Raw genomic sequence first — 23,605 nt, forward strand, 5'->3', positions numbered from 1 at the left:
CTTGGGCCTGCCAGAAACCTATGATCAATAGTTCAAATCCAGGTTTAGCCAGAAGATAGGGACACTGGAGAACCTGTCGTCAAAGCTGCCACAACTTCCTGTGCAGAGTTGCCTCCCTCGGGCATGCCAGAAACCTATGCTCAATAGTTGGATTCCTGGTTTACCCAGAATTTTTTTTTAGGTTTGTCAGCACTAAACTTTCGCTCAGGGGTTTTCTGAAGCGGTATACACTTGAGGTGTGCATCACTTCATGCTTTGCTCCCACCTCAAGCTGACACACTGTGATATAACTGGAATATTGTTCAAAGCAGTGTTCAACCCAACTCACTCACACACTCCGCCAAAAGAATCTGTAATCAAAACAAGCAGATAATATACGGACAGTATTAATTTCTGACTGTCTCCTTAAACTCATAACTGTAAATCTGATTTGATACCTCTGTTCATAATCATATTTAGGGGTATCCAGTCAATTTAAAAGATCCAATGAGAATGAATGTTCTTATGGCGTTTAATATTAAATACAACAATTATGAATATGTATTCGGATCTTTGTGTATACAGTATATATTGCCTAAGGGTATATGGATGATGTGTATTCACAGAAATCACGGGGAATTTTAAGTTTTTCTCTAAATATAATCATGACGAAAATGTATGTCTGTCACTGCACAATACTAACATATGAGCTGAAGGGACACTGTTAGGTTGCTGATGATAGTGTTGATGCTGTTTTTGTTTGTGATGCATATGCAGATGTTGTTCATGGTTGTTTTCTGTTGTTCTGATCCATGTATATCACTGTATATTAGACTATGAAGTATTTATGTATATTATGACAATAAATATATTGATGTTGCATTCATTTCTTTGTTGTTTTCTTGGATTATTGTTATGTGATGCTGATAATGAAAGAATAAGAAGATAACCATTCATTTTAATCAGAGGTAGATTATTATGATTTGATACCTCTGATTGATACCTCCAAGTATGATTACAAGACGCCATACCATACCACACCAAATATACAGACCAACACAGGGCGGTGGGTTGCCTAATGGTTAAAGCGCCCGCTCATCATGCTGAAAACTGGGTTCGATTCCCCACATAGGTACAGAGTGTTAAGCCCATTTTGGGTGTCCCCTGCCGTGATATTGCTGTAATAATGCTAGAAGCGCGGTAAAACTTGACTCACTCGCTCATGAGTGAGTGAGTATGCACAGTGCCTGGATACTATTTAATAGTCTAGTGGATAATGTCTGCTCGGTGTGTGTGTGTGTGTGTGTGTGTGTGTGTGTGTTTTAAGGTCCTTGGTTCTATCCACTGGCCATGTCACATCAAAAGATGTTTAAAGATAATACTTGTTACCCTGTCTTGTTACCCTTGCTCGGCTATAATGTGTATCTGGTGGCTATATGCGTTAAACTACGTCATGGTATCAATGTGGGCTAGTTCTATAATCACCTGTATAACGATCTTTTCACATGGATCCGTTTTTCACCAGTATTCGCAAAATTTGTAGTATATTCGCGGATATCTACTTTATTGAAGGGTTGTTTTTCATGACTTTCCTGAAATATATGTATTTATCCTTTAGGAGCGTTCACGAGACCACTGTAACCCTTCTGATTCCGGGGCGGTAGGTAGCCTAATGGTTAAAGCGTCCGCTCGTCACGCTGAAGAACCGGGTTCGATTCCCCACATGGGTAGGCTACAATGTGTGAAGCCCATTTCTGGTGCCCCCCGCCATAACATTGCTGGAATATTGCTAAAGGCGAAGTAAAACCATACTTACTCACTCACTTCTGATTCCCTTATCACAAATATCAACTACGCGCCATCACCGACAATTAAATGACCATGAAAGACCATTGAAAGACTCCATTATGATCGCCTGCAACAGGAGCTACTGTCATGAACATCGCAATGCAAGTATAATCTCTAAAGCGACGTTATTCCTATTTCATTATTATGGAACGGGTGAATCTAATTATACCCCTTAACATCTGATTTGTTCTTCGATGAAATACATGTATGTAAATGTGGTGCTTAAAGCTCAGCCATTTATTCTACTTTTGTATATCTATGTACATTACGATGCGGTTGTGTTAATTTTGTGGTAGGCCGTGAATCAGACCAGTGGTTTCCAGCTATGCATGTTATCACTGAATACATTTAAGTCTTCAGCAGATTTATTTACGCTGTGAATTTATAATCCTTTGATGAAATATATTTTATGAATCAAAATTTGTATTTAAGAGACTTTGTTACAGAGAGAGAATATCCAGGGTAGACAGGCTTCTATTCACTATGTGCAACAATATTATGTAGGTGTACGTAGTTATTTATGATGGACAGCTGAACAGACTAGTTAAATTGATGAAAAAGGTATCTTTGAGTATTACAATAGTAACACACGTCTGTAAGTCTTCAATATAACACACACACACTCTCTCTCTCTCTCTCTCTCACACACACACACACACACACTCTCTCTCTCTCTCACACACACACACACACAAACAACTTTTAATCACACATTCATACCACACATGATTGACAGACGGGATAAATATATTAGAGAGGAGTTCGCTCAGACAAAAAATACAGTTATGTAAAGCAGTTGTATGAAATGTTAGCGTGTGTGCTTTTACCAAACACTGCAATGTTCAGAGTACGGTCCCGTGTCCAAGACACATTGTAGATGGACTCACTCACGGAATGCGAAATACTGACGAGTGTACGAACTCTTGGATTGAAGACGTCTGGAAAATAACCGTAGGTAAAGTTACATGTATTTGGATGGTATTTTACGAATGCTTCTTAGCGTGTAGTCGGACGCAGTGATGACTTAGCTTGTCACGTAGAACTCTGGGTTAGATATCAAAGACAGTTACCCAGTCCCTACTAAAAGTCCAGAGTTATGTGCCCTTAGGTCAAGGAGCGTAAAATGGCCGTTTAGGAGTCCGAGGAGACGTTTAGTGAGTGTTCAACGGTTTCAAAGATATATGTACACATTTCCTTTGTTTTTACAGGAAAGAACTTGACTCTCTCTTAACTTGTAATAGGGTGCCTGGCAAACGTCAAAGTATCAATTCTAGGGTACACAAGTTTCAACTAAATGATTTATTCGGTTAAATGAAGTATCGCTAGTTAGAGTTATTTATAACTTTGCGATCTACCCATACCAGGGTACAAAACTATATATCGAGAACTAAGCCAAGTCAGTATTTTATCAGTTAATGGAACCCGATTACTTATCTGTATTGTATTGTTTTTCATTGAAACAATTCAAGTTGTTTAGGAAGCTGTAAAAGAAACGGAAATCAGAACCATATGGTACATCGTTTTGTACCCAAGGTACATTCTTAGGTAAACCGATGTAGAGTGACTCAATCAGCACCAGTAAGCAATTGGTAAAGTCTTAAATGTTCCCCTAACAATCCTTTTGGGATAAATTTGTGAAAGGAGCATTATAACAGTGCCATGGCACAGATCTTAAACTATTCATTCTTGTTAAGATCATGACATGATCGTAGCTGATGAATGCTGTTGCTGTCGTCGCCCTTTACGTCACCCTGGTGTTGATGGTGTCACGTGATGTCCATCCAGCCACGCCTTGTCCCCGGTCCTGCATGGTAGATGTTCAGGTGCTCTCCTGTCGCCGACTGATCACCAAGGACCTTCCAGTCTTGGGGTCCTGTGTGGAGGATCTGCCACTAATAGCAGTTGTGTAAGTACGGACTGTAAATTATCGAGTCTGGATCAGACTATCGGGGAATTAATATTATGGTCAACACCAATGCTGTATGGATAAACAATGTAACATAAATTCAGTTGAAGATGAGCACCATTTTCTGCTTTTATGTCCTGTTTACTTACAACTTAGAGAAAGATATCTGCAACCCTATTACATGTACTTTACATACCCAAGTTTAACTAAATTTTATTTATTGTTATCAAATACAAATGGTAAAGTTCTGCAAGATTTAGTTATGTTCATTTATCATGTACAGATGTATCATAAATGCAAAATGAGAGTCTGCAATTTAGCTGAGTGAGCTTTTACAATTCTATTTATATTTTTGTACTATGTCTGATTGTATATTTTGTATTGTAATGTACTATAGGCCTGTGTATTAAGTACTGAAGTAAAGAGATTTGAATATTATGAGCAACACCAAGCATTGGCGGATCCAGAGGGGGGGGGTTCAGGAGGTTCGAACCCCCACCCCTCTTTGAAAATGACTTAAGACCACATTGAAGATTGTTTTCGCGTTGGCAGAGCCAATGGGGGGTTCAAGGGGTTCGAATCCTCTGAAACCATCCCCTTTTCAAAATTCCTGGATCGGCCCATACCAAGGCTGTCTATGCAGTGAAAACAATCAAGCAGGCATGATGTAGTTTTGTTGTCTCTTTTGCTAGCCCCAGGATAGGTTGCTGGGACCATTCCTAACCTAAATCTCCATTGAGTAGAAGCATTTGTATTAACTAAGTGTAACTGCTGTTGAAGGCAACAGTTGACTATGTTACAAGTTATACAGTGCGGACAAGGCAAACAAATGGCAAGGAGCACAGAAACATTCCATAATGACAGAATGACAATCATTCAATACTAGCCCCTACTGCCTTCATTGGGCCCTTCAAGCAGGGTATGCTTGGGGCTAGACTAAGGTTTAGTCTCTGAATATATATAATTTTGATAGTAACAAACAAGCCCATTTGTATTGAAAAGGAGCCCCAGGGAGACCAGAGATTCAGAACCTGAACCTGAGGAAATCTAGACTTGCTTTATTGAGGGCTTAGCACTGCAGAGAGGGCTTTGCAGTAGGGAAAATAATGTGGTTCAGGGACTGTGAGACAGACTAGCTTGGGGCCTACAGATCAAGATATCAGTTGAATTGATTGAAATTATTGTACTTGTGTGGGTAATGGAATCCAGGTCCTGGTGACCAGCCTGCATAAAATGAAAACTTCAACCATCACCCCTGCCTTTTCCATGCCCTCAATGCCTTAAAAGGTCAATAGTAAAAATGGTTTTGTTCCATTAGACTAACAGAAAACTACTAACTCATTTACTTCCAGGAAATGAATCCACCTTTTATTTTGTAATTTGTACTTTTCGATAAAGTTTTATTTGACTCTTCCAGAGATCTGAAATACAACAAAATCACCTGTTCTTGTGAATTCCTGAAACTGTCAAAGGCATTGCTACAGTCAAAGATTATCTTGTTCCATTCCACCAAATGCTCTTCAAAAATAATCAAAGGCTGCCGTAAGTATTCTCTATAAAATATAAAGTTCATGTACTCAGATTGTTTACAACAGGAGGGACAGGAGCTTGGTGGTAGAGGTGAGGTGAGGTGGAATTGGATTTAACGTCGTGCTTGAGAATATTTCGCTCATGTGACGACGTGCATGCGTGTGTATGTGTATGTGCGGCTGCTTGTACTAGCCCAGACTGAAGCTGGCTTTATAGTGCTAGCCCACTGACATACCATGCCGCAGTGAAGCATGAATACCCCACTCAGACACATTATACTGACTCCGAGCCGACCAGTCCTTGTACCCATTAATGGCGAGCACCAGGCAGGGACCAACAAGTACCATATTTTAACGTCTTTTCAGAGGTACAGATAAGCTGCGTATCTGCGTAAATTACGCAAATATTTATGTGAAAACTCAATTCCTATTAAGTCTATTGCGTACAAGTACGCTTGAATTTTTGTAAATACTCAATAAATGTGATCTTACACCCCTAAACACAAAAATGTCAAATCTTAATATGGGTACCGGTGGATAGATACTATAACTGAGGTAAACTGAGAGGTTCTATTTCAGGATATGAACTTGACAACTTGCAGTTTTTCTTATCGCTTCTCATATTACAGATCAAATATAAATAAAAAACACTCAAATTTAAACTTTATTATATCTTTAAATTATTGGAAAATGGCAAAATACCCAATTGAGTTTGAGTGAGATGAGTACAATGTATTTGGTTACTCAAAGGAAAATTAGGATACCCAATTGAGATGAACACAAGCGAGTACATAACTCATTGACCCAAAAAGTTATCTGTAGCTCTGGTCTTTTGGTATGACGCGGTCGGGGATCGAACCCGCGACCTTCCGCTCTCCCGGCGGACGCTCTAACCACTACGCCACGGAGGCGGTCGCTTGGTGGTAGAGGCACATGAGTCGTGGTGAATAATTCCCAAGCCAGAAGACAAAAGAGTAATTGCATTTGGCCAGGGAAAGATTTCCAAAGGTTCGTTGTCAGTTTAAGAAAAAAAAACGTAATAAAGGTCAACCCTACATAGAAGGCAGCCAATTGGGCTCACTTTTCTGCAGTTTAAGACAGGGCTCAGCAATACTCCAGTTATGAGGGCGGTCTGTAAATAATACAGGATCCAGTGATTGGAAATGATACAGTGATTGACGTCAAGAGCATTGATCAAACGCCATTGGTACACAAACACATGCATCATTCTTATGTATGGATTGCTGAAGACCATTTCTAACCTAAATTTTAGATCTTGTCTGTTGCACAGATGACAAATGTTCATGTCAGTGAATGAGTGTCCCAACAGGTCCTTGAGTGATCAGGGTTGAGACTCGCACCTGTAAAAATTAGAAAATTATTATGCTTGATATTGATACCCTTGATAATAATACCACATGTTACGACACAAACATGATCAAGGAGGAGACTGTGGTCTAGAAATGAAACAAGAATATTCCTGCCAACATCATCATTTTCTGGACCTAAATGCGAATTTCTGTCATCTCGGTGAGTTTACACCACAAATAAATCCAAGCCCCTGAGTGTGCAGCAACAGCTTGTGAGGGAAGCAGATGTGATTGTTACAAGTCCTGTTATGATTCAAGATTCACTGGCATATTCAGTTAATCAAACGGTACCTCTTCGTGAATTCAGTTCATTATTAGTGATCTCTGACATCCAACATTCACCAATCATAGTTTAAAGAGTGTGTTTTATATTACCAGGAACTGTGTATTATTAATCAAAGTGACACACACATACACACGCACGCACACACACACACACACGCACACATAGAACAGCTATGAACAGAACTGTCTGTAAAATCGTATTTGTAAACCTTTCTTGTACTATTGATCTGATGGCCTTTGTGCTGATGAAACTGTCTGTCTGTAACTGTGTCATTTTGCCATGTCCCTGCTACCCTACTGTCACCAGGCTATAAGGCATTACGTTTTTGCTTTACAAAAATATAATATTGATATGTTTCAACCGGAAATGGTTTTAGCTTCTAGCAATATCACAGCGGGGGACACCAGAATGGGCTTCACACATTGTACCCACACGTGGAACCCAACGTGATGAGCGGACGCTTTAACCACTAGGCTAACCACCGCCCTGTTTTTTTTGTTTTAATTCATTGATATTAAACAAAATTCTCATAAATAAGTATTCCTATTCGTTTATATTCAACACACACATATTCGCCTCACAGAGTATTGATTATAGTCCTAAACGTTACCCATGTTTTCAGACGCTGGTCAGTATAACAGTACACGTCATGGCGGCAGCTACTTCCACGTGGCAGGGGCATTGTTCAACGTTGGATCATCGAAATGGCGTCGTAGATTTGACCGTCACTACAAAAAACTGTGGAACATTTTAACCCGAATTGAAGACGCGGGTACTCGTCATTTCTATCTGGTTAGGCTTATGGGAATTATACGTAAAATGGAATGGAGAATGGACAAGAAAGCATTCAAAGCAGAGCAAAGTCTGAAAGGAAGTGATAACCCCAAAGGGACGAATAGCTCCTCAAAAATTGGTAGGTAATAATTATTTTCGCTTAGGCTGCTTTTGGTGGTGCGTGGTCCATAGATGGGTACCCGGTGGGATAAGATGGTCATCTGGCTGTTAACCTTGTAGCCCATCACAAGCAGCTTGGGAAACCAGGGTAAAAATATCAGCGCTTTTGCGCGTAATTTGTCCTTCGCGCCACTGAGCATCTTTGGGGTGGATATTAGGCGTTCTACGAATGTATTATATATTTTTATATATTTTTATATATTTTGGTTGATTCCTTGCTGTAAATCAAGATGATGTGTCCTAAACCTTGCACCTGTTTTAGAGATAGTGATTCACTCTGATCACTTCCTTTCAAGGATATTTAACGTTTCATACATGTCATGTATTAATAGCCAGGTTCCCGTTAAATATAATATATTAACACGTACATACCAGACGATCCAGTGATAGACGTCATGATCATTGAGCTACGCTATTGGGATATGATCTATGCATCATACAAATCACCTTACCTGACCACCCAATCCCGTTGCAGAAGGCCAATTCTAACCCGGATCTCCACAGGTCATTTTAAAAGAATAAGACAACGTTGTTTGAACTTTATCATTGTGGCAGGGTTGTTCAGATCAGATCAGTAAATGTGAAAATCGTTGATACAGAACAGCCTTGAGAAGGAGTTACGAGAGCTTTCTTAAACGACATTCTATTTTTGTATTTATTCTTCCTTGCAGAGAAAAACAAGTTCGTCTCTCACGTAAGTGGTTCGTTATACGCATTTCAACTAAAATACGCAGCATTAAATTTAAAATTAAAATAAGCTGCTAGGAGAAAGGACTAAAAACATGTCGTTTGCGGTCGGGTCACCAAGACGATATATTATTTTGTGAATTTGGTTTTACGCAGCGTTTTCAGCCCAGAAATGGTATCCACACATTGTACCCATGTGGGGAATCGAACCGGGCCGTGACGAGCGAATGCTTTAACCATTAGGCTACCCCATGACTACTGTCCCTCATACACGAAGAACATTGTTTACACGTGAATTAAACAGCCGCAAATAAACACATCAATGTTTTCCTTTGACGCTCTACGGAAATTGTTTTGGCAGATGGGATAATTCTGGTGTTTGTTTGAAATCAATGCGAAACTTTCATCAGTTATTGAGAGAATGTTAAATCAATCGGTCTTGTATCCACGTCAACAGAACCTGGTGCAGGAAGGGGATGACTCACGGAAAGCCAAGGTCGTTATCTTCAGCAGCATCATCGGAGCCGCTGTTCTCATCGCCCTCGTCATTCTCATCTGCAAGGTAGGTGTGTCAACCACGTTGATCGGAGGGACTCAGAAGCACTGTACAATATCTTATGTGCACCCTTGAATATCCTGGTCAGAATTCGTCTTCAGCACACCATGCTTGACGACCTACGAGAGATCGGGTGGTCAGGCTCGCTAACTTGACACATGTCATCGTATCCCTGTTGCGTACGTAGATCGATGCTCATGCTGTTGATCACTGGATTGTCTGGTACAGACTCAGTTATTTACACACCGCCGCCATATAGCTAACATATTGCAGAGGGCAGCGTTTAACAACGAACAAACAAACAAATAAATACTTTAGCATAGTCAGTCGAAGCACCAACATCGCTGTGTGCGACGGGGCCCTGTTGTCGTAGGAAGCGACTGAATGGAACGGGAGGTCAAAGGTCTTGATTTAGTTGATTGTGTGGTGGGCCCTACGACGGGCTGATGCTCTTAATATCAACCATCACTCTTACCGACAGCCACCTTTCAGAAGCCGCCTTAAAATAGCTGAATTACTGGTGACTCCGTGTTCAGCATTATTCACGTTAATTCATGCAGAATGTGTTCGCTGTTACTATTGAATCACCTTCCATTTGTTCCCAGCTTGAGTCGGACAGACGCATAATGCTGAAAGCTCATCCCATGGGTGACCTGTACGTGGACCCCAAGCTGCAGACCCGGATATGGAGCTGGCGGTGAGTTGTTCACACTGTATAGCCTTAATATATTCTATTTTTGTTCTGTTTGTTTGTGGTATTGTTCCCGATGTAAGGACAAGCATGGGTTGCTGTCGCGATACACTGTGCAGTGAGTGTTTAAGTGTGTCCGTAATTTAACGCCATTCCATGCTCTTACTATGACATTGATCCTATGGTCGGGATGTCCGATGTTGATGGTAACTATGTCCGATCTGATGATCGAGATGTCTTATCTGAAGGTCGAGATGTCCGATCTGATTGTCGAGATGTCCGATCTGATGGTCGAGATGTCTGATCTGAAGGTCGAGATGTCCGATCTGATGGTCGGGAGGTCCGATCTGACTGATATTGTGTGATCCATTGACTGTGTTGACTGTGTCCGGTTATTAACTGGTTCACCACTCCAGTATTGATCGGTAGAGGTGACATGCTATGTGTGGTGCAGCGTAAAACGTCATTCATTCAAGTAAAGAAGTGACGTGACGTCGTATTTTATTTTATTTAGGGAATGACTTCAGTCACGTTTAGTAAACTGTCGTCAGATCATTTGACGTTACTTGCCGAGAGATACCATGCCGCAGTGAAGCATGAATACCCCACTCAGACACATTATACTGACTCCGAGCCGACCAGTCCTTGTTGTACCCATTAATGCCGAGCGACAGGCAGGGACCAACAAGTACCATATTTTAACGTCTATTGGTATGACGCGGTCGGGGATAGAACCCGCGACATTCCGCTCTCTGGGCGGATGGACGATAGGATGAGTAACAGGTCCAAACTGCTACTGGTTAATTAAGGGCAATTGAATTACGGACAGCAGGGATTCCCTGTTGGACTTGTTCCGCAATGCTGGTCGGAAATGGGGTATCGATGGATGCATACCTGGCAGATCATGCTTTTAATACGCATGTCACGCTCTCACGACAAAACATAAATCTGACGCCAAACCGGGTTCATATGGGAATGTGCTTATCTTGTGAATGGTTTATTGAAGAAAATGAAATCCTTTCAAGGTATGTGTCGTTTTTATCTTCAGCATGCACATTTAAACCGCTTAAAATAACACATATAGGTGTTAAATTTAAAATATGCTGCTAGGAGAAAGAACCAAAAACATGTCGTTTGCGGTCGGGTCACCAAGACGATATATTATTTTGTGAATTTGGTTTTACCCAGCGTTTTCAGCCCAGAAATGGGCTCCACACATTGTATCCATGTGGGGAATCGAACACGGGTCTGAATACATCATTTCAGTGACGTTTCTGAGAAGGGAATTTGCAATAATGCGTTGGTTACAAGGGGGGTAAGCCCGAGTCAAACCCCACCATGTTCCACTCTGGACTCAGCGTCTTGGGTTTGGAAGCTCTGTGGATGGGGTTGGCAGTCTTCCTGACTCAGTGGGATGTGGATGTGGACCGTTTGTCATATCAATCCTTGGACTGACTGCTCCAGACTCAATCATTTACAGTCATCAGCTGTAATATTGCTGAGAGTGGCGTTAACCCACCCGGCTGAATTGTTCCTTTAATTTAATACACTGATCTTTTGCATAGATAGGGGCACAGTGCTTATCAACCCACACATTTGCATGACACAACTTTTCTTGCTTCAACCAACAGAAAAACCATCTTGTCTTTTTATGTAACGTTCATTTATTGCAGAAACTTTCTCACAAAGCTGCAGTGTTACAAGCGTGACAAGGCGGAACAGGCATCCCGCCTAAACGCCAAATCTCAGTCAACAGGACGCGTATTTGTCCAGCAGTCCAAGGTCGAACCCAGAGGACAGATCCTGGTGCAGGTATGTCAAGTGAGAACACAATGCCCATTTTTTTACATCAAATACGGTAAATGTCATTCGACTGTATATTGTAATGTGTGAGTGAGTTTAGTTTTACTCCGCGGTAATCAACAAGCGTGTGTAGTGAAATTTCAATTTCACACGTACAACTCGCACACCTGGCTGTTCTACCAGCAAGTAGTTCCCCCTCGTAAGAAATAGCGAAAGGTGACAACAAAATAATGATCGTTTGTAAAACAACTTTTTTATTCGGGTGTCCAAAATAATGAGACAAATCATTAGAGTTGGTCTGTCGATTTCATGTGACTGTGCAAAATTTAGTTTTGTTGTAATTATTATATTTTGTGTCATTGCGCAATTCATTGGTCTCAAATGAAATCAAACGGACTATAGGATACGATGACATGTCAACCAAGTCAGACCTACCGACCCCGTTAGTGGTTAATTCTAATCCGGATCTCTATATATATCCCTCCATATAGACAACGGTGTGAAAATAATTCAGTCAAGACCAGACAATCCAGTTTTTAATTCCATGAGTATCGATCTACGCAGTTGGGACACGATGACGTGTATCAGAAACATCAGCGAGGCAGAACACCCGATCCCGTTTATCACTTTAACAAAACGCATGGGTCACTATTTCTAACCCGAATCTTCACGGGTGTTGCTGATGAGGTAGATGCGATGTTGATTCACAACCAACACATTATTATTCATGAGTTTTTCATGATTAGTTGGGAAATGGAACCACTATCGCCCACGCGTGTTTAACGCTGCAATAAACATAGATTTTTAATTTTAAAAATTGTCAATGGAAGGTATGAGGACGGTGTGATGAAGACATTAACATTAGACAAAGAGTAACTGAACTCACGTTGTTGTATATTCAGTACGACTGTATTGGATAAAAATAATTAAAAATCCAGGTGGAATTGATTAAGTGAAGGGTCTTTGACAAAACTCACTGACTCGGTGAAGATAAATATTCTATAATGGATGTTTGTGAAACACTCTTTTCACACTATAATACCATATCGTTTCTGCTTTATTTAACGCCACAGTCCGCAATATTCAGTATTACAACCCAAAAATGAATTCAATTTTGTTTCTTTAAACACTATCATCCGAATCTTCCGCGACAATGGACGCGCAGTGACCATGCAAATTTAGATACAGGTAGCGCTGTGGTCATAAAATCACAGGAATTAATTATTCATATATGTCAGACGTTCCCGATTCGCACCGCTTAGTAGGCAGTGTCTAAAATCCACTTGACTTGATATGCTATCGGCTTAGATCGATGCTCATGATGTCAATCAATGAATTGACTCGATTACTTACAGGCCACCGCCATATTGTTTAGTGCAGTGATTAAGTACAGGGGCTTTGACAGAATTCACTGACTCGGTAAGAAAAAATATTCTGTAATGAATGTTTGCTAAACACTCATTTCACACTTTATGATGACAGTACGTTTCTGTTTTGTACAAATGTGAGCCAATCAAAACGAATCACCGTCGCATTGCTGAGTGCAGCGTTAAGAAACAAACAAAATCACGCTGGTCTGCTGGCCCGAGACTACTGAGCAATGCTAAGCACAAGTCAAAGGCCAGTGATGTCTGTCCTAAGACTAATAGCATTCGAGCCTATAAATCCAAATAGAGTCTTAGTGCTCCAGTTTGCTACGGTTAAGACTGAAAGAAATTGTACAGATAATACCATTTTTGTCTAGTGAGGACTAGATTACACTAGTCCTCTAGCTTAGTCTTGACGGGTTCTACGGCTGTGTGATACGTTCTATGTGCGCTTGGCCCTGATGACTGGTCTAGCTGAACTTGATGTGGGGAGACGTAGTTGTTGTTATTCGACTATAATTTAACAACAAGCGCTCCACAAAGCGATTGAAAAGCTGAGATGACCATAACTCCCATACTTTTTCATACGATCGCTTTGTAGGACGGGGGCCAGGTTACAAAACCTGGCTTTGACTTTGACAGAAGGGATGGCTACCGGCATATTTATCAACGTTGGATATAACGTTACGCTGACACTCGTTGTATGGACTGAACGTAACGTAATGCCGCGTTGTTTGCACTTAACGTAATGCCGCGTTGTTTGCACTTAACGTAATGCCGTGTTGTTTGAACTTAACGTAATGCCGTGTTGTTTGAACTTAACATAATGTCGTGATGTTTGAACTTGACGTAATGTCGGGTTGTTTGAACTTAACATGATGCCGTGTTGTTAGAACTTAACGTAATGCCGTGTTGTTTGAACTTAACGTGATGCCGTGTTGTTTGAACTTAACGTGATACCGGGTTGTTTGAACTTAACGTAATGCCGCGTTTGTGAACTTAACGTAATGCCGTGTTGTTTGAACTTAAAACAATGCCGTGTTGTTTGAACTTAACGTAATGCCGCGTTGTTTGAACTTAACGTAATGCCGCGTTGTTTGAACTTAACATAATGCCGCGTTGTTAGAACTTAACGTAATGCCGCGTTTTGAACTTAACGTAATGCCGTGTTGTTTGAACTTAACATAATGCCGCGTTGTTTGAACTTGACGTAATGTCGGGTTGTTTGAACTTAACATGATGCCGTGTTGTTTGAACTTAACGTGATGCCGTGTTGTTTGAACTTAACGTGATACCGGGTTGTTTGAACTTAACGTAATGCCGCGTTGTTAGAATTTAACGTAATGCCGTGTTGTTTGAACTTAACGTGATGCCGGGTTGTTTGAACTTAACGTGATACCGGGTTGTTTGAACTTAACGTGATGCCGTGTTGTTTGAACTTAACGTGATGCCGGGTTGTTTGAACTTAACGTTATGCCGCGTTTTTGAACTTAACGTGATGCCGTGTTGTTTGAACTTAACATAATGCCGCGTTGTTTGAACTTGACGTAATGTCGGGTTGTTTGAACTTAACATGATGCCGTGTTGTTTGAACTTAATGTAATGCCGTGTTGTTTGAACTTAACGTGATGCCGCGTTTGTGAACTTAACGTGATGCCGTGTTGTTTGAACTTAACGTAATGCCGTGTTGTTTGAACTTAACGTAATGCCGTGTTGTTTGAACTTAACGTAATGCCGTGTTGTTTGAACTTAACGTAATGCCGCGTTTTTGAACTTAACGTGATGCCGTGTTGTTTGAACTTAACGTAATGCCGCGTTGTTAGAACTTGACGTAATGTCGGGTTGTTTGAACTTAACATGATGCCGCGTTGTTTGAACTTAACGTGATACCGGGTTGTTTGAACTTAACGTAATGCCGCGTTTTTTAACTTAACGTAATGCCGTGTTGTTTGAACTTAACATAATGTCGCGATGTTTGAACTTGACGTAATGTCGGGTTGTTTGAACTTAACGTGATGCCGTGTTGTTTGAACTTAACATAATGTCGCGATGTTTGAACTGAACGTAATGTCGGGTTGTTTGAACTTAACATGATGCCGTGTTGTTTGAACTTAACGTAATGCCGTGTTGTTTGTACTTAACGTAATGCCGCGTTTTTTAACTTAACGTGATGCCGTGTTGTTTGAACTTAACGTAATGCCGCGTTTTTTAACTTAACGTGATGCCGTGTTGTTTGAACTTAACGTGATACCGGGTTGTTTGAACTTAACGTTATGCCGCGTTTTTGAACTTAACGTGATGCCGTGTTGTTTGAACTTAACGTAATGCCGCGTTGTTAGGACTTGACGTAATGTCGGGTTGTTTGAACTTAACATGATGCCGCGTTGTTTGAACTTAACGTGATACCGGGTTGTTTGAACTTAACGTAATGCCGCGTTTTTTAACTTAACGTGATGCCGCGTTGTTTGAACTTAACATAATGTCGCGATGTTTGAACTTGACGTAATGTCGGGTTGTTTGAACTTAACATGATGCCGTGTTGTTTGAATTTAACGTGATGCCGTGTTGTTTGAACTTAACGTGATGCCACGTTGTTTGAACTTAACGTAATGCCGTGTTGTTTGAACTTAACGTAATGTCGCGTTGTTTGAACTTAACGTAATGTCGCGTTGTTTGAACTTAACGTAATGCCGTGTTGTTTGAACTTAACGTAATGCCGTGTTGTTTGAACTTAACGTAATGCCGCGTTGTTTGAACTTAACGTGATGCCGTGTTGTTTGAACTTAACGTAATGCCGCGTTGTTAGGACTTGACGTAATGTCGGGTTGTTTGAACTTAACATGATGCCGCGTTGTTTGAACTTAACGTGATACCGGGTTGTTTGAACTTAACGTAATGCCGCGTTTTGTAACTTAACGTGATGCCGCGTTGTTTGAACTTAACATAATGTCGCGATGTTTGAACTTGACGTAATGTCGGGTTGTTTGAACTTAACATGATGCCGTGTTGTTTGAATTTAACGTGATGCCGTGTTGTTTGAACTTAACGTGATGCCACGTTGTTTGAACTTAACGTAATGCCGTGTTGTTTGAACTTAACGTAATGTCGCGTTGTTTGAACTTAACGTAATGTCGCGTTGTTTGAACTTAACGTAATGCCGTGTTGTTTGAACTTAACGTAATGCCGTGTTGTTTGAACTTAACGTAATGTCGCGTTGTTTGAACTTAACGTAATGCCGTGTTGTTTGAACTTAACGTGAAGCTGTGTTGTTTGAACTTAAGGTGATGCCGTGTTGTTAGAACTTAACGTAATGTCGGGTTGTTAGAACTTAACGTGATGTCGCGTTGTTAGAACTTAACGTGATGTCGCGTTGTTTGAATTTAACGTAATGTCGGGTTGTTTGAACTTAACGTAATGCCGCGTTGCTTGAACTTAACATAATGTCTCGTTAGAACTTAACGTAATGCCGTGTTGTTAGAACTTAACGTAATGCCGCGTTGTTTGAACTTGACGTAATGTCGGGTTGTTTGAACGTAACATAATGTCGCGTTGTTAGAACTTAACGTAATGTCGCGTTGTTAGAACTTAACGTAATGTCGGGTTGTTTGAACTTAACGTGATGCCGTGTTGTTTGAACTTAACGTGATGCCATGTTGTTATAACGTAACCTAATGTCGCTTTGTTTGAACTTAACGTAATGTCGGGTTGTTTGAACTTAACGTAATGTCGCGTTGTTAGAACTTAACGTAATGTCGTGTTGTTAGAACTTAACGTAATGTCGGGTTGTTAGAACTTAACGTTATGTCGGGTTGTTTGAACTTAACGTAATGCCGTGTTGTTTGAACTTAACGTAATACCGTGTTGTTTGAACTTTAACGTAATGTTTCTTTGCTTCCCCCTAGTGTAACGTCACCATTGCCCAACGTCTTAAGATCGTTTTTAACAGGAAGAGTTCAAGGTCATAAAACTGCATCGTTCTTGTGTATACTTTCTTCCTTCACCGGCCTCATGTCACGGTATGTCTGCTGATCATACAACTCTCGCCTTGGCGTGTGGGTGTCCCAGTAGTCGATACTATTGCAATAGCTTATTTCTTATTGAATTGTCTCATTTGAAGTCATTTCCCAAATGAATGAATAGTTTATATGACATAGAAACAAGTTGAGGTAGTTTCAGTCTCTTTTAATAACTGACAAGAAGCGTGAAACCCAGATAAAGTAAATATTTAAAACGTAAACATATTGTTGTTCACAATTTCAAACTCCGAGTTGCATGCCGTGTTTGCTTTAAGAGGTAACAGGGGCGGATAACTCTAAATCAAAGTGAACGAATCTGGTACTTCCTGAATTTTGCGCTGCGCATTTATAAATGAAAGTCAATTACTAAACTATCGATAATCACACATACTATCGATGCATCGATAGTATTTCGTTTCTACCATCGATTAATTACTATCGGAGACTCAACAATGGCAATCCATCGATAGTTCGATGCATCGTTACAGCACCAGTCAGAGGCCACTTAGACCACGCTCAAGGGTCAGTCCATATTTTGTCCTAACTCTTAAGACAGACTAATGCCAAAATTATTATACAGTGAGGACCTATGACAATTTTCTGGCTCTGAACATTCTTTGATATTGCATAAATATAGCCAAAAGCGGCATGCATCCAAACTTACTCTCTTTAACATGTATAATTCAGGAGAATGGCCCGGCTGCAGCAGTGACCTCCCTTACCAAGATGATACCACAACAACCCTTTCTGTCCTACAGTCACACACACCAAGCCGGGTCGTCACGTTCTTTGTCTCATCAAAGTGGAACCAGCTTTGGTTCGTCCAGGTTTGAACCAATAGGACTCAGCTCCCAGGAACCAAGTTCGGATGCACTGTGCGGGGAGTCTACCCACTCCAAGCAGTCATTAAGTGCAGCAGAGGTGAGTGTATGTTATTATAAATACCCATATCACTAAACATCTCCAGTAGAATATCGGAATTCCCTATCACTTTAGGGGCCCTTCATAATTTATGGCTCCGTGGGGTGATGACGATTTTTATGGAGAAGCATGTACTATGTGAATGACACTATAAAACCAGCTAAACTCTGGACTAGTCTGGAAAGCAGCCGCACATACACATACACACGCATGCACGTCATCATATGAGCGAAATATTCTCAAGCACGACGTTAAACCCAATTTCACCTCACCTCACTGTTACGTAGATTAATACACTCGTTATTAACACCCGTGAAGATCAGTAATGTACTACAAGAATATTAATGAATTGATCTTCTGTAAACCATGCTTGTCGTAAGAGGCGACTAACGGGATCGGTGGTCAGGCTCCCTGACTTGTTTCACCCATGTCATCGTATCACAATTTCGTAGATGATGCTCATGATGTTGATCACTGGATTGTCTATTTACAGACCGCCGTCATAAACTGGAATTTTGCTGAGTGCGGGGTTGTACCGCAAACGAACAAACATTCAATGAATGCATTGCATGTGATGGGTGAAGTAGGAAAATTGCAGAAAACGGACTTAAACAAAAACAAAACAAACAAAACCAAATTTCAGAAATTTTGTGTTTCAGGAACTTGAAGCTCCACTGATTGCCCAGAGGATTCGGTCAACCGGCGGGGGATACAGCGATGAGAATATCCCCGCTTCAGTGGAGGACAACCTAAATATTGACTGACATCCGAGCTCTACGCGTCCCAACTAGACTCCATATGCAGCGCACTCGCTGATGAGTATCGGGACCGGACATCCGTGATGGCCCTGAGCAGAAATAGTTTTCCGTGATTTTGTAGAAATGTAATATGTTGATAATGAAACGCATTACGGATATAAACTGGGCACAAAAGTAAATGTACGGATGTTTTTTGTTTGTTTTTATCTAATTGAAAGAGTGAGTGATTTTAGTTTTATGCAGCTTTTTGCAATATTTTAAGCAGCAATATCACAGCGGGGAACCAGACATGGGCTTCACACGATGTACCCATGCGGGGAATCGAATTCAGGTCTTCGGATTCTCACTCACTCGAAATTCGGAAAAAGTATGCCGGAAAAACTCCTAAGTTACCCAGAAGCAGTTTTATATTTTGCGATTAAGTTTTCAATTTTTAATTGTATAAAACACGTTATATTTGATAAGATAACACGTAGAAGTATTCTCTGACTGCTAACAAAGCCCCAGTACTGATCAGGCCCCGATTTCTCGAAACAAACTTAAGTTTTTACTCAAGTTTCAAACTGAGTTTGACAATTTTAAATAGCTGAATTTTTAACTCAACTAGATGTTTAAAATAAAAAATCCCAAAGAACTTAAGAAATCTATCCACCAAATTCAATTTGTCAACTAATTTTGAGTTTAATATCGATTTCAGTTCATTCTGGGAAACGCAATTTCCTGCGTTTTCTCAAATTTGAGTAAAAACTCTAACTTAAGTTAAAACTCAGACTTGTTTCGAGAAATCGGGGCCAGTTTTGTACAATTGGTATGAGATTCGACCTGACAATGATTTGGGGTCTTTCAGCAACATACTGTGACGCGTGCAGGGAGATTTGACCAACATTGTACACACCTTAGACAAACATCACATGTCTCCTTCCCACTCTAACCAACCAACCCACTTTCCGAGAGTTAGTCAAAAACGGATATTACTCACCATGAATATTTTGTGTATTTTGGACTTGTAACACTGACACTGTGAACTTCCATATTACAGATCGGTGAAACCCGTTCAGCCGTTAGTTAACTTTTCAGTAATTGTCTCCGAATGACAAAAAGTCCGGATAAAAGAAGTATGAGCGATGAAGCTGTAACTGTTTATAAACGTCCTCAATAGTTCCTAAAAGGGAAGAGGTGGTTTTCCATCTGATATGGGTCTTTGTAAAGCCAGGGTTGTAGCACCTCACTGCAGGTCTTGTGGGTCTATACGGACTTCCCATTGTCTCGGTTGTGCGTGAAACCGATTTTATTTCCATCTGAGACGCTGCTATGTCGTTCTAACTGTTTATAAACGTCTCCAATAGTGATCCTAAAGGGGAGGGGTTGGATTTCCCCACCGCGTCACTGCTGGTGTAGTTAGGTCTATGCAACTATACATCGTCACTGTTATGCATGAAACCCACTTCATTGGTCTAAGTGAGCGGGCATGGTTTTACGCTGGTTTTAGCAATATTCCTCCAATATCACGGCGGGGAACACCAGATATACTGAGTCAAAAAAGAAACTTCACATTCTTTCTTCAGGGCACTATAAAAGAACAAGAGATGGTAAGATGGTTAAATTGTTATTATTTCATTGCTGAGATCTGTGTGATGTACTCGATACACTGACAGTGAGTAGATAGTAAGTAATCCAGATAGGACAGACAATAGCATTCCTAAGAGAACAAAGGCATTCCTGACGAATACAATAGCATTCCTAAGCACAACAATAGACATTCCAGAGGAGCGCTCCTCTAAGCTCCTCCAAGCTCCTCCAAGCTCCTGAAGTATTCAATCTATTGACGTCACGGTGAACAAACATTCCAGAGGAACAATAAAGCATTCAATAGAATACAATAACATTCCAGTACACATGAATAAGCATTCCAGAGGTGCGCTCCTCCAAGTTCCTGAAAGTATGCAATCTATTTATGCCGCGGTGAACAAACATTCCAGAGGAACAATAAAGCATTCAATAGAATACAATAACATTCCAGTACACATGAATAAGCATTCCAGAGGTGCACTCCTTTAAAGCTTCTGAAAGCATTCAATCTATTGACGTCACGGTGAACAAACATTCCACGGGTAGAATAAACCTTCCACAGGTTCCACAGGTCCCTGAAAACTATGCAAACGATTTAAGTCCAGATGAACAAACATTCCTCAGTTAGAATAAAAATATTCCACCGATGTAGAGTGTTAACCAACCAAACTGTATGTGTACCACTCTACATCCAATCAGTGCTCTCATGCTCTACGCAATCCCATCATGCACCTTCTAGTATAAGACATTTCAAATCAGTTTCATCGTCATTATCGACCGAATGAGTTTCAGAAAGTCATCTCTGCTTGCAATCAATATGGCACAGAAGATGTTTGACATTCAACATGTGGACTTTTCAACAGACCAGTTGCTCACGAGTGTGTTCCAAGAAATGAAGGATATTCTTAACACTCAGCTCCATTTGCACGAAACGATGATGCGAACAAGTGAGTTGTATAAAACCACATACACAGAGATGTCCAAACGAATGAAGACCTTAGAACAGAAATTTCCATCGCTATCGCCTGCTCTCATGAGCTTGATGTTGGATTATTCAAAAATTGCTGTCACCACTGAGGATGGAAATTCAAGGAACAGAAAACGTCGATCACCCAACAAGTCTCTTGCTAAGGCCAAGAAGCCAAGGAAAGTGAAGATAGAGGAAAGTGGTCAGAAGCAGAAGACCAAAAGAAGAAATCCACTCCTTTGCTACCAAGGTAACCGTATAGTTTATCACTATGTTGATTTTTAAATATCTTTTCATTTATGTACGTGTAACTGTGTTTGCGGTTCTACATTCACCAATCTTATTTGTCATTTTTAGGGACATGGGAGAAGATACGGAAGCAGTGTCAACTCCATCCCTCACGACACAATCCATAATACCTACCACAGAACCTACTATAGATGACTGGTGGTTGGATTACACTCAACTCATGGAGGACATAGAACAGCAAGAGAAACAAGCCACAGACATAACAGCTGTTGATTCATCCAGTGGAATCATGGAAGATCTCTGTCAGGAAGAGAAACTTACTCCTCTTCAGAAAAGTTGCAGTGTATGTCGTTACAACAATAGGTTGCGTTACATGAGCTGTAATAGTGGGCAAATTCAGTGTCATGTGTGTTGTATGGATCTCATGAACTGTATGTGCTACTATGATGAAGGCGGCATGATGAAAGACGTGGTATCGCAGGACTTTGAAGGTCATATCCTATCAGTGTAAATACAGAAGTGCTTTCATCATGCTCTGTAACATGGCGGTTATCATTATGCATCGTAACAAACTTTAGTGAATGTTCAAATAAAATGAATAAACCCATGCTGTTTCATGTTATATATATATTGCTTAGTCAGTCACAGTTTCCGCAGTGCAGCACGAGGACAAGAAAGAAGAGCAGCATGGCATGATGAAAGACGTGGTATCGCAGGACTTTGAAGGTCATATCCTATCAGTGTAAATACAGAAGTGCTTTCATCATGCTCTGTAACATGGCGGTTATCATTATGCATCGTAACAAACTTTAGTGAATGTTCAAATAAAATGAATAAACCCATGCTGTTTCATGTTATATATATATTGCTTAGTCAGTCACAGTTTCCGCAGTGCAGCACGAGGACAAGAAAGAAGAGCAGCATGTCAAAGCAAGAAAAAGCCATAGAAAAGTATTATTTCAATGCTGAAAATCCTGGAGCTTATTTTGGTCCTTCAAAACTACGTGATGAATTGAAGAAAAACAGAAAACAACAACATATCAGGTTGAGGAATGTGAAACGATTTGTGAAGAATCAAGATGCCTACAGTCTACATAGACCAGTCAAGCATAGATTTAAAAGGTTAAAAGTAAGGGTGAATTTTATGAATGAAATGTTTGATGTGGATCTGGCCGACCTCTCTCGTTATAGCAAAGAGAATGATGGCATCAGATATTTGCTGGTGGCTATTGATATCTTGAGCAGATATGCTTTTGTGCTACCTTTAGAAAATAAGAAACCTGAATCGGTATTGAAAGCCTTCAAAGAAATACTTAAAACTAGACAACCAAAGAAGGTTCGCACAGACGCTGGATCAGAATTTCGAGCAGGCTTTGAGTCATATTTGAAAAAGAAAAACATCACTCACACCATTACATGGAATGAAAACATTAAAAGTAATTATGTAGAACGCTTCAACAGAACGTTAAAATCACTGATTACGCGTTACATGACTCACAACAATACCAAACATTACATCGATGTTTTACCTAAACTAGTGCACAACTACAATCACACATTGCATTCCTCCCTACCCAATTTATCACCAGCACAAGTGAATAAAGACAATGAATTGAAAGTTTGGCAACATCTGTATGTCAAACCTTTGTTGAAACATCTCAAAAGTCTGCACCCTAGGAAGAAATTCAGATATAAAGTAGGAGATCTTGTTCGCATTCCATATCTGAAGAGACCTTTCAACACAGAACTTGACTTGAAGTGGACACAAGAACTGTTCAAAATAGCTCATCGTTTTAAAAGACAGGAAATTCCACTGTACAAACTCAAAGATTTTCATGATGAAATGATCAAAGGTATTTTTTATACTGGTGAATTGCAGAAGGTCAATAAAGGAGAGGATATTGAGTGGCAGGTGGAAAAGATCTTAAAGAAGAAACGTATGAATGGAAAGACTTATGCTTTGGTTCGATGGTTAGGTTGGCCCAGTTCCTTTGATTCTTATGTGGAGGAAAGTCAATTGAAAAATTTGTAATGGAGAAATATGTGTTTCTGAAGTGTACAGACTCAAAGAAAGATTACTTCAAGGGTAACACCCCCTACCACTTTCGTGTGAAACTGAATCAAAGATTGATGTTTGATGGCTTCTGGA

At 40.4% G+C, this 23,605-nt stretch overlaps 1 protein-coding gene across 1 annotated transcript; it reads left to right on the forward strand.

Moving 5' to 3' along the window:
- The first annotated feature begins 2,918 nt into the window (after positions 1 to 2,918).
- Positions 2,919 to 18,854, forward strand: LOC124281582. Its single transcript, XM_046717531.1, has 10 exons — positions 2,919 to 2,981; positions 3,522 to 3,733; positions 5,151 to 5,275; positions 7,541 to 7,831; positions 8,544 to 8,566; positions 9,017 to 9,121; positions 9,721 to 9,812; positions 11,480 to 11,618; positions 17,680 to 17,913; positions 18,573 to 18,854. The coding sequence occupies exons 2-10, from the start codon at positions 3,543 to 3,545 to the stop codon at positions 18,675 to 18,677; spliced, it is 1,305 nt and encodes a 434-aa protein (XP_046573487.1). The 5' UTR covers positions 2,919 to 2,981; positions 3,522 to 3,542; the 3' UTR covers positions 18,678 to 18,854.
- Positions 18,855 to 23,605: the final 4,751 nt, after the last annotated feature.

The sequence above is a fragment of the Haliotis rubra genome, unplaced genomic scaffold (genome assembly GCF_003918875.1).
Source record: "Haliotis rubra isolate DU_JTF1 unplaced genomic scaffold, ASM391887v1 Scf108, whole genome shotgun sequence".
NCBI classification, from domain to species: Eukaryota; Metazoa; Mollusca; class Gastropoda; order Lepetellida; family Haliotidae; genus Haliotis; species Haliotis rubra.